Here is a 12,050-nt window from a genome sequence, read left to right as displayed (position 1 = left end):
AAAAAAAAAAAAAGAAAAAAAGAAAAAAAGAAAAAAAGAAAAAAAGAAGAAAACAGAAAACCCCAAGAAGAAGGTAATAATGCGACGAGCGAAGAATTTTTTATTTTTTTTTTGCTATACAAGAGCGAAGTCTGCACCCCTCCCCGTTTTAATAAGGATAGAGATAAGAATGTGATGATGGCAATAGTAACGGTTTCCTAGTCCTCTTCTTCTTCCTCCTCCTCCTCTTCTTCACTTTATCAAATGCCAGGAGTACTAGTCTGCCTGGTTCGTTAACGTAACCCGTCACTGTCAGAGGACTCAGACCTCTCTCCTGTTCCTGTTTGATATGCTGTACTTGCCGTATCTGGAGAGGCACGCAAAGTCGAGTTCTTCACATCCTCTTTCTGCTCCGTTTTCAGTTTTAGTATATTAAAAGAAGAGTATGCGTAGGAGTAGTAGAAGTAGTAGTAGAGAGAGAGAGAGAGAGATGCCGAAAGCTGAAAAGCAAGGAAAGTGTTTCAGAGATTCTCCCTCTCTCTGCTCAGAGGTAATAATGTAATATGTACCCATCCATATATGTAGATTGGGAGGGTTCACCACTAGTTCATATTGTTCATACACGAAACAGCGCTTGAGTGGTGGCTGCCCTTTTGAAGTGAAAGAGAAGAAAGCAGCTTCTACCGGTGGGAGATTTATTGGTATAATTTCTCAGGCACAGAAGTCGCAACGGTCGGTCCTACAAGGAGCTGAAGTGCAGGTGAAGCAGTAGATGATGATAGGAGGTGGTGAATCAATTAAGTGTAAAGCTAATTAAGCTACTAATTCTATACCCTTATCTCTCTTTTTTCCCCGATTCAAAGTTTATGTTAATGATGGTGACCTTTAGATAGATTAGTAGCCGCACTTCCCGTGGGAAGAAGCTCTCTGGGTGTTGTTTTGTTTTGGTTTGGTTTCTGTCCTTTCTCGTTGAATCTCATTCACATTTTTCCGATTAGGGTTTCATGCAAAAACGAAAAGGAAGGTAGCCCATGTGGGGATCTAAGTATTGGAGCATCGTGGATTGAGACTTGAGAGTTATTCGAGTTCCTAAGAGATAAGATTTTGGATTTTCTCCATTTGGGTCTTCTTGAATGTTCTTCATTTGTGTCTCTCTAGATCAAACCAACCGAGTGAAGAAGAAGAAGAAGGAGGAAGAAAGCTAAATATAAAACAAATAAAAGGGGTTTGATTTTGATACCAAAGAATAAGAAGAGCTGGCAAACCGGTGGTGGACTGGAAACGTGGCGTTGGGAGGGGTCGACCCGGCATCGTCGGCGGCGGCTCCATCCCTTCACCTCCGGAATCCTCACGAAGACCATGGCGGCTTGGGTCCGCTTGGGCCCACCAGAAGAGAGCAAGAGCTGATCGACGCTGCCACTACCACCACCACTGCCAACAGCAATAGCAGCGACAATAACAATCCCGAAGACGACGAGAGCCGAGACAACGCCGAAGACCAAACCACAAGCGGAGGACACGAAATCGTCGAAGGTGGCTCTGGGCGGAGGCCACGTGGTCGACCACCGGGATCCAAGAACAAGCCCAAACCACCCATCATCATTACCAGGGAAAGCCCGAACGCCCTCCGAAGCCACGTCCTCGAGATCAGCAGCGGCAACGACATCGCCGAGAGCCTCAACACATTCGCAAGCCGCCGCCAGCGTGGGGTGTGCGTCTTGAGCGGCAGTGGGATTGTCACCAATGTGAATCTCAGGCAGCCGGCGGCTCCAGGGGCAGTCATCACTCTTCACGGCCGTTTTGAGATACTCTCCCTTTCTGGGGCTTTTCTACCTGCGCCGTCACCACCTGGGGCGACTGGGCTAACGGTGTATCTGGCTGGCGGGCAAGGGCAGGTGGTGGGTGGGTGTGTTGTGGGCCCGCTGGTTGCTTCAGGGCCCGTCATGGTTATTGCGGCGACGTTTACGAATGCGACTTACGAGCGGCTGCCGCTCGAAGAGGAGGCTCCCGGTACCGGAGATGGGTTGCAGCTGCAGCAGACGTCGGGATTGAATACGGGGACGAGTGCTGCTGCATCGGTGTCGCAGTCTCACGTTGTGGGTGGTGGTGGTGGTCTGTCAGACCCATCTTCTATGGGGTTGCCCATCTACAATCTGCCCCCAAATCTGCTTCCCAATGGTCAGATGCCACAGGATGTCTATTGGGCTACTCCTCGTCCACCTCCCTCTTACTGAAAACACTTCATCAACAGCTGTCACATGTAACAGACTAACAGAGAGAAAGAGAGAGAGAGAGAGAGAGAGAAAGAACTGATCAGAGAAACCCCTTTCAGTTGGGGATTTCTTGGATGTTCATGTCATCTGACTAGCAACTGCGTTTGTAACAATGAAGCATGTCAACACTTTTGTTTACATTCCAGACTCTTTTTTGAATTTTGACAATGTGAATCTGATGATGTTGATGCTATTGTTATTGTTAGGTTTTATATATTCTAATACCTTCTTCCTTCTTGTGTTTCCTTGAATCTTTGTGTTCCTTTCTGCAGTTTTGTCTAATCTATATATTTTTTTTTCTGGAAGAACTTGTTCCTACTCATTTTTTGTAGGAAAGAGTGACGAAAGTAGGAAGTGAGTGTCTGAATTTGAAGTGACTTGGAGCTCCTGAATCTCATTTGATACAGTAAGTTAACTACTACTTATCATTGCCTTATTTTTTTTTCATATTCTTCTGTGTTGTGTCATTTTAGTGAAGGTCTTTCAGTGTACATAGGTGAAAGTCTCTGAGGAGCTTGTTTTAGAATATAGGTTTAGAGAGAGAGAGAGAGAGAGAGAGAGAGAGAGATGGGGGCAGTTGAGATTGGTTTAACATGTTTACATTAGCATTGATTAAGTACAGCTGTTTCTTTGATTCTTCATTAATCTCCAATGTTGATCAATCTGTTTCTATATTGAGACTGTCTAGAAGCATTTATTGCTTTAAAAGAAGAGAGAGAGAGAGAGAGAGAGAGAGAGAGAGAGAAATGGAATGAATGGGTTGTTCATTCATTCATCTGGACTTTTCCCCCTTGTGTCATATCAGTTCAACTATCTTTAGGCTTGTCGGAGCTTTCTAGTGTTTGCTTTCACATCAAAGGATGCTAGCAATCAACCTTCATCACTCCTTAGGTTTTTTTCAAGCTCTTCAAAGATAATTCTAGAGAGCTCCACTGCTACTGTTAGAAGTATCTTATCCATTCTTAGTAACTAAAAGGTGTTTGATTTGGATCTGTCTTGTTCTTTGGGCAGAAAGAAGATGTCTTCTTGTTAATCTTGTGAAGTCTTGTTTTTTTTTTCCTTTGTCCAAAATTGGTAAAAGCTGTTACAAAGTGTGTTTCTTTCTCCAAAACTGGTAGTCTTTTACAATGTAGCCATACCTGTGTTTTCTATGGTATTGAATGAGGAAATAGAGATGGCAAGAACAATTATAAAGAAATTGAATTTTAAGAATCATCATCATCATTAAGAATGACCTAGCACTTTATAAATCAATCAGAACAATGTAGCTAGATCAAGCTTCAGATGTTAATGGCATATTTGTTGGACAGAAATTTCAAGGGGAACACCGGGAAGGATGTTATTTCGAATTCTATTCGTCCATGATTTGGGTTCATCACACTTTCCTTTGAAGATCTGTCTGATTGTTTCATGATCCTTGTGTCTTTTACTTGGAATATATTACATGAAAGGAATCAATTCTAGTAATCTTTCTGAGAATTAGAATGATTTGTTCCATATGTTTGATGTAGGCCTTCATATAGCTTAGTTTTATCGGATGGTTTTTGTTGCAGGAAATCTTTTTCTTCCACCTAGAACTAGCAGTCTTCCTCTAAATTAGGTTTGTTCGCAAATGAACTTCCAGCCAAAAAAAATCTTGTCAACGAACATTTAATTTCTTCATTGAATTATGAGTGCTATGATCATAATCATGAATAACAGGTTCTGAAACACTTATCCAAGTTATGGATAGGTAATTAGGTGGAGCTGAAGTACTTTCATCCAATTGAAGTGTTCTTTCCTGTCAGATTTATGTTGAACTTCCAAATAAGTTGTTAAGATCAACTGTAGATTTGTGTTGTTATGCAATACTTCTACCACTAGTCAGCTATATATAAAGTTTCCACCTTTTATAACTTCGGAACTTTGTCCTTAGATAACTAAATTTCAACAATATGTAAACAATGTAGACTACAAAAAGCGTGATAGATATGTATGAGATTAAACCGACAAGGACTTGCATGATTCACCATCAAGAGATATTTATCAACTAAGGATGATCCACTCAAGGCTTCACTATTCAAATAAAAAAGATGGCATAAGAGTGTAGAACAAAGAGAGAATCCCATAAAATTTTCCCCTCCCCTAAAAGGAAAAGAGAGAAAATATGATAATCCCAATAAGAAAATATTAAATGATAAGAGAGAAAACCCAAACTCTATGGTCTTACTAAAAGTAGTATTTTCTTGTCATCTCATAGAAAACAATTTGTCTTCTCACAATTTTATCCAACTCTAAAAAAACAAAAGATGGTCACAGGTTTGCTGCAAACACTTTGCACAAGGCCTATATACAAGTTTCCCCCATTTGGTTTGCAAGGAAATTTAAGGGGGTGAAAATTTTCAAACCTAAAAGAAAATTAGAAAATTTCCGTATCATTATAACGAACATAATTGTATAAAATATTGAAATTTTGTACCATGTTTAGTAATGATACTTTTTAGATGCAATTTTTATTTTACTTTTGAAATCCAAGGGATTTGGATGCAAAGTAAAGTGAAATTCAATAACCCAAATGATATGATTTGGGTAATTATGTAGGTAATGATTTCAAAAGTTTCCTTTTAGGTTTGAAATTTTCACTTCCTGTCCCTTCCCTTTAATTTTGCTTGAAACCAAATGGAACTTCAAGTAATTCTTACACAAGAAAACCCAATTTAAAGACCTAATAAAATAAATACTGAACACAATATGAATCTAAAAACTAATTAGAGAATTAGAGAAACTTGCGAGAGGAGAGATTCTGAAGACGAATATACTGGAAGACATTAGCTTTCTATACTGAGACACTTTGCCAATCCCAACCTTGGCTCGAGTGCAGTCGTCTAGATAGAAGCTGCTACAATTGTCTTCTCCACCAAACTTCCAAATGTTCTCCAAATCAACTGTACTTTCTGGTGTTTAAGTCTATCCAAAATGGCAAATGTAAAATTTCACAAATCCATGAAACCACACTGAACTTCTCACTCTAAAATAATCAATGACAAAATACATAAATATATGACCACTCCTACCTTGGAACAAGGCCATCCAATTACTACTTCCATATGACAATCCCATCTACTAGTAGCCACAAGTTATCACAGAAGAACCTTACGCATTAAAAAACTTTAAGACAACAATTGAACAAAGCATCTTCTTTTCCAATCACCTTATGTAGATCTTGTTAGATCAAGGAAATAGAAACATCAAACTAAAACCCAAATTTGTATTTTAAGCTACAATTTCCGCTTTAAACTGGTTACTAACATTAGTCGGAACCCCACTTGATGACAACTAACCTGCATGGAACCATGATTAAAGAATTGATGGCAATAAAAGAAAAAATTATAAGAGAGAGAAATCATTTGAAAGATTTATGGGAGATTAAAACCCAAGAGAAAAATCCAATGAGAAAAGTCGGTGAGTAAACCTAAATTGTACAACTCAAGTTGAACAGCAAACCCTTGTTTCAAAAGAGAATCTGTCTTTATCTCTCAAGTTCTTACCTACTGTCTACTAATGGCCTAAAAGGTGCAGGTCCAAACAACTGTGCCCAAGCTAAACTCATAACCTTACACGGCCAAAATTTAGTGTAGTCCCCTAAAAAAGACAACCCAGTTGCACAAATAAATAAATAAATAAATAAATAAATAAATAAATAATAAAAATAAAAACAAAAACAAAAACCTTTCGAGGCCCTTCAGTTACTTCTTCCACAAGACAACCCAATGTAGGGTAGTCCCAATAATTTTTCTCTTTTGATAAGGACTAATAAAAAAGTTAATCTAAAACCATATTAGGAAACCACTGGAACTCATAAGAGGAGGTAGTCAGTTTCCAAATATGAAACTATCAATAGAGACATATGCTTTCAAAATCAAGTCACCCTTTTACAATTGTTAGAATTAACCATACAGCCAATTCCAGATTTGGTGGTCCAAACCTTATAAATAGATTCTGGTGCCATATAAGTAGGTCTGATTGACTAATATGAATCACCATTCAAGTACTTATAAATTAGCAAGGTATTTTAGGGTGGTTGTACTATTAGTCTACTATACCACTCCTTCAATTCTCAACTCAAGGCCAGATTCCTGGATATGTCTTCTAAACCTAGAGATATTGCTCCTCTGAGAATAAGGTCTAGAGAAACTTCAATAAATAGTCTGTCCAAAGAGAAATTATAATACAGTATCTTCAATGATTGTGATTATGTTAGTAGTAACCTTGTAGTAGATTTCATAGTAGCAATATAGTTACTCATCCAAAATAGTTCAGTGGCCAAATAGTCATCTACTCAGCAGTAGCATGCATGTGAAGAAAACAAGAGAGTAGTGAAGAAAAATCATGGGTATAATTGAAGGCTACAAGGAGCAGTGTGGATACAATGATGCCAATGGCATTAAACACCACAATTTCAGTTTCATTCATACTCAAATGAATTACTATTACATGCTGGTGATTCCCTCTCTGTCCTTTAAACCACTTGATCCTAAACCTACTAATCCCTACCCTTGAACAAGCAGGATCTGAACAAATTCAAAGGACTCTGATATTGAATCAACATACTGATGTGAGTTCAATATTTTCCCACCTTATCCTGTTTGTATTGCCCCTTGTTATTTGCATCCATCTAAGATCTGAGACCTAAGACCATCAGTTATTGGCTGGGGCAAGATGTCTAGGTTGAAACGCTATTATTTCATGCAAATAAAACACACACACATTAGTTTAACTCCTAACTTGCAGAGACACATGAGTTTTAACTACTAACTTGCACTTCTCAAATTTTAATTTTGTCTGGATTTTCTTCTCCTTGAATCATTAGTTATCTAATTATCATCCTGTGTGTCCTTTAGATCTGTTTGTAACCACCACTAACAAAATTTGGATAGAAATCCAAAATTTTGGGAATCCCTTTCCATCATTAAATTTTTATCAGCTCATGATGTATTCGGCACTTATTATCAGAGTGAAAATATGGATGATTGTGAAGTAGGTCTAGATGTTAATGCCTTGAGCATGCAGTACAAACTTAATCTTGATTTTACTGTATCTTAATCTTTATTTCATGTTGAGACTATGCTTCTTTTCATGTTGTCAGGGCTTGTTTAATGTCCTAGTAAGTAGGTCTTGGACAGTTTATTTAACAAATATAACAACATTTCAATGAACTTCCATGAGCTGACTAACAAATTTTGCCTCTCATCTGAGGCCCAAAACATTACTTTTGTTATCCTCTTATCTCTGATCTGACTTTCATCCTTTAGATATCTTTCTGCAACAACCAATTTCCTTTCTTTAAGTGACTGCAGATGGAATATTTCCCTGCTTGCTCATGTTGAAACAGACTAGTTGGATGTGGTGATGCTATCTGGGTGGTCAAATTTCATGTTTTGAGGAATGCTGAGTTGATCTCTTTCTTTTAGTCAATCCCACTGGATTCCCTAGTTCTGTGCAAAATCACTGATCTCACTAGGTAAGCAGATCTAAGAGTGGATCTCCAAGTCAAGGTTGTTCACTCATCTGTCAATTACAAGCAAGGTTTTCAGTATTGGTATCGAATCGGGATATATTGGTCTCAGCTGATTCCAATACTTAGAAGTTAGAACCCTGATTGCAAGTACAGGAAATGTGTTTGGGTTTCCTAATTGCACCATTCAGAAGATGGATCCTTAATGTGTTAGTCCCTTTGGAAAGGTAGGGACTAGTGACAGTTCTAATTTCCTGCACACTCATAATAGGAAATATACATGCCTCTATAAGGTCGAAGGAGGCCTTGGTCTATAAGTAATGTATTGTGTTATCTAAATGGGGAAAAGAATGTTACTCGATTGTGCTCTCTACGTTCAGAGTCTCCAAACACAGGATGTTGTGAATAGATGCCCCTGCTCCTCTGGTTGGATGTGTGTTCATGCACTCCCATTGGTCCAGGTGTTAATACAATGGCCACGTGACTAGGTAGTATTCTCTCTCCCTATCCATATCTTGCAGTGATGAAGGACAACACATGACCTAGGTCCATTCTAATATTACCCAAATGTTTATAACCCATATGGGATATAAACTCATAATCTATTAGCCCATTTTAATTCTTTTAATTCTTTTAATTCCCACGTTCGCCGTTAGTGAGAATTTTAACATTGGTTGAGAATATAGTTAATGCCCTTAATCCTTCATTTCGGTTCCCATCCCTAATCGTGCCACCCCCACAAATGGGAGAGATAACCCGATGGTGAGGTATCCTATCAACCTTATGTCAAATATGATGATATATGAGGCGGTGTCGGTTAAAATATAATGGGAAAAGCTTCTATGGGCTAGCTGAGGTAGGGTATAGTAACACCTTTATGTCTTAACTTTCTTTTCTTAACAAAAAATGATAGCATTGCCCTTCTATGTGTGATAACGTCTTCATTGGTGCGCTTCCTTATGTTGTTTGCTAAGATAGCCATCTCCCAAATATAATATACCTTTGGATTAAGTTTTCCTTCTTCTATAGTGAAGAGATAATCTCTTAATCGAACAGGATCTTACCTTCTAATTGGACAAAGGATGTTTCAGATCTCTATAATTGAGACATTCACTCTTCTAGAAATTCAATCACGGCATAAAATAACTTTTGATAAACAGATCACCCTCAGTGGCGGAAAAATTTCTCTTATATCATTTTTACTTTCAAAAAATGAGAGGGTTCCTTTAAAGGTAGCACTTTTGTAAGGGAGGTAATAGGAGCACAAACAGAAACATCAATTAAGGTTGGATTTCAGTCTTTCATGAGGGATGAGGTGGGATTTCAACCTTCCATGAGGGGCGAGGTGGTCACTTCACTCCCTCTGTGTCTGGAGAGGCATGGACCAAACACAAGCTTCTCCTCCCCAAAATAACTACAACCAAAAACAAAAAAAGAAAAATGTCTCAACCATAGGACACACTTGTGTAGAGCTTTACCCGGGTCATTCAGATAGGAACGGTCCGACCATCCAAGATGGTTGTACATTTAAATTAGGGAAATTTACATCCACCACCCCTTGCGTTTGTCCCAATTGCATCATCCCCCCTCTCGTTTTGTTTTTTACATTTAAACCCAAAAATTGACACCGTTACACTGGTTTGAGTTTTTTCCCATTAATTAGAACCTATTTTTTAAATCTCCAAAATACCCTTCTTTTTACCTTTCAACCTACTAAAGGAAATCAATTTGGGGCTTAGGGTTTAAAACCAGCCTTTGCGATTCCACTCTGGCGAATAGAAGTTGTTCTAGCGATGGCACGTTGCTGACCGTAGGTAGTTCCGACGAAAGAGGGACTGTGATTCCCAGCGAAACAGAGTGCTACATGCCATCGCCTGAACAACTTTTGTTCACTAGAGTATATTCTTGAGGAATCGCAAAGAGGAATCACAGAGAGGAATCCCCAAATTGATTTCCTTTTGTAGGTTGAAGGGTAAAAAGATATTTTGGAGATTTAAACAAATTGGTTCAAGTTAACGAGAAAAAACTCAGACCAATGTAACGACATCAGATTTTTTGGTTTAAATGTAAAAAATGAAACGATACGGATGACGTAATTGGGACAAACGCGAGGGGTGATGGATGTAAATTTCCCTTCAAACTATATTATCCAAAATTCCGGATAAAGTGAAAACAACGACATTTGTCAATTTAGCATTCCCACTTCCCATCTCTACTCTTATCACTACGCCAAATGGCAATTCTGAGCGTCTCGCCCTTCACCTCCACTCCCAAGCCATTGCCGTCCCCTCTCTCTGTTAAACCCCAGCTCTCAAGAACAAGCTATCCCTTTCCTTGTCAATGTTCCCTTTTGAGCGATCCGCAAAGGGAACACTTCCCCGTAAGTGGTGATGAATTCATTCGACCCTATCACTTCTACCCTTCTTTCTGTTACTTTCTCTCTCAAATCTCAAACCACCATTCTTCTAATTTCAGTTTCTGTTATTTTCTTTGTTATATATATCAATAGGGTTTGAAGAAACTCGAATCTGCTGGCAACCTGTTCTCATCTATCGGAGAATCGTTATCTAGAGCAGGCTTGCTAGCTATTTTTTCTGCTTCTCTGGTCCTCGTTGATCCCGCTCTCGCTTTTAAGGTAATTGTTCAATCTCTTCTAATTACCTTCGAAATTACAACATAAAAAACCCTACCCTAAGTTGTTTATCAGTGGAATTCACGTTGAAGGTGTCTTGTTCTACCATTTCAATGCCGAACCCCTCATTATCTTATCTTCTTTACCCTTAATTTTCTCTCTTGTTTCAAAGAAAAGGTATTAGATAGTTGATTTTAATTATGCCTCTGAAAATGTCGAAGGGAGGAGGTCCATATGGTGCTGAAGTTACAAGGGGTCAGGACCTCACAGGGAGAGATTTTAGCGGAAAGACTTTGATCAAGCAAGACTTTAAAACGGTATGCATAGCAAGTGTTGATTATATCTTTTTGTTACCTGGTAACTCTCCTGATATCCTTCTTGAATCTGTAGAGAAGGATTCTGGTCAGTCGCCTGTGAACCCAATAACCCCAACTTTTTCCAAGAAAATTACCCACCCTGAGGAAAGTTTCGCTTACTTTGGTCGGTTAGTGACATTCACTGTCTGTTTTACTTGGTTCCAGTCTATACTACGACAAGCCAATTTTAAGGGTGCAAAGTTGTTGGGTGCGAGCTTCTTTGATGCTGATTTAACAGGTTTCTTCTCTTATCCTAAATTCTTATTGTTTGTTGAAAATGGATGATCAGAGTAGTTATTCCCTTTAATTAGAATTCGTTGATATTTTCTAATTCTGGAAAGAAAATTCGGTTACTTTTGAAGGCAAAGTGATTGCAATGTCAAGCCTCTTATGTACTGGGGCTGTGTCCAGTAACCTAAGCCTGAATTGACTGTTACCTCAACTGAACTGAATGAACCGTGAAGGGGCTGCTACTGGGTCAAGACAGGGACTGGGTTGTTCTAGTGCAGGAGGAAAAAAGATAAGATCTCTCTTAAAAAGATATAAGGGAGATGCAGGAACACCAGTTCAGAGATATAAAACATAAACATTCAAGATCGTTTAGCGGGTTCACATCATAGACATACCAAATAGCAACAAGCCAAGCAGAAACACAATCAACCCACACTAAACCCAGCCTGATAGGGAAGGCCCATCACCCATTTAATCTCTTATCAACATCTCTGTTTCTATTTTCTGGACACATTTTATTGCTCGATATCTTGGAATATAAAACTTGGGCCTTTTTGCTTCTTACTTATTTTGTATCTATATCATTGGTTCAGAATGGTCGGGGAAACATTTTACTAACTGTGCATCAAGAAGGAAGGTTTTCCTGGAATTTAATGTTTTGATACGAGGAAAAGAAAGCATATTGTAATTTCTTGGTTCCTATTGTTGTAAATGTCATGCAACATATTGCCTACTCTCTCTCTCTCTCTCTCTCTCTCTCTCTCTCTCTCTCTCTCTCTCTCTCTCTCTCTCTCTCTCTCTCTAAGTCAATCTGCGTATGTCTGCATGTAAAAGAAAAGCAGGATTCAGGTAAGTGATTCAATGGTTGGGTTCTTTATTTCATAGGTGTTAAGAATTTGTAGGAATTAGTTTTAGGGTTTGATGACTTGGTAGTAAACAACATGTCACTAATTTGGTTGTGGTCATTGATGGTTGGCTTAAGGGAGATTTAGGAATTAATGACTTTCTGCTTTTCCTTTTTTCTTTTGGTTCTTTTGTTGGATTTCAGCTATTGATTCTGTCAAAGGGGGATTTTTTTTTTTTTT

General features: G+C 38.6%; 2 protein-coding genes across 4 annotated transcripts in view; both read left to right on the top strand.

The window, feature by feature from the left end:
- Nucleotides 1-1,229: 1,229 nt before the first annotated feature.
- On the top strand, nt 1,230-2,455 carry LOC122063026 (AT-hook motif nuclear-localized protein 15-like; the record flags this gene model as incomplete). The annotated part of the gene is made up of 1 exon (XM_042626681.1): nt 1,230-2,455. A coding segment is annotated over one exon (984 nt), but the record flags the coding sequence as incomplete, so codon positions are not given.
- Nucleotides 2,456-9,911: 7,456 nt separating this feature from the next.
- LOC122063025 (thylakoid lumenal 15 kDa protein 1, chloroplastic) overlaps nt 9,912-12,050 on the top strand; it is a 5,331-nt gene continuing 3,192 nt past the window's right edge. The window contains exons 1-4 of one of the 3 annotated variants that reach the window (XM_042626678.1): nt 9,912-10,126; nt 10,256-10,381; nt 10,600-10,695; nt 10,900-10,972. In XM_042626678.1, coding sequence (XP_042482612.1) covers nt 9,980-10,126; nt 10,256-10,381; nt 10,600-10,695; nt 10,900-10,972 — 442 coding nt within the window. In that variant the 5' untranslated portion in view covers nt 9,912-9,979. The remainder of the gene's footprint in view (nt 10,127-10,255; nt 10,382-10,599; nt 10,696-10,899; nt 10,973-12,050) is intronic. The other 2 variants (XM_042626680.1, XM_042626679.1) reach the window with 2 other exon arrangements.

This window comes from Macadamia integrifolia, unplaced genomic scaffold (genome assembly GCF_013358625.1).
Source record: "Macadamia integrifolia cultivar HAES 741 unplaced genomic scaffold, SCU_Mint_v3 scaffold1183, whole genome shotgun sequence".
NCBI lineage: Eukaryota > Viridiplantae > Streptophyta > Magnoliopsida > Proteales > Proteaceae > Macadamia > Macadamia integrifolia.
The sequence above is the reverse complement of the archived record's forward strand: the minus strand, read 5'-3'. Positions and strand labels throughout refer to the sequence as shown.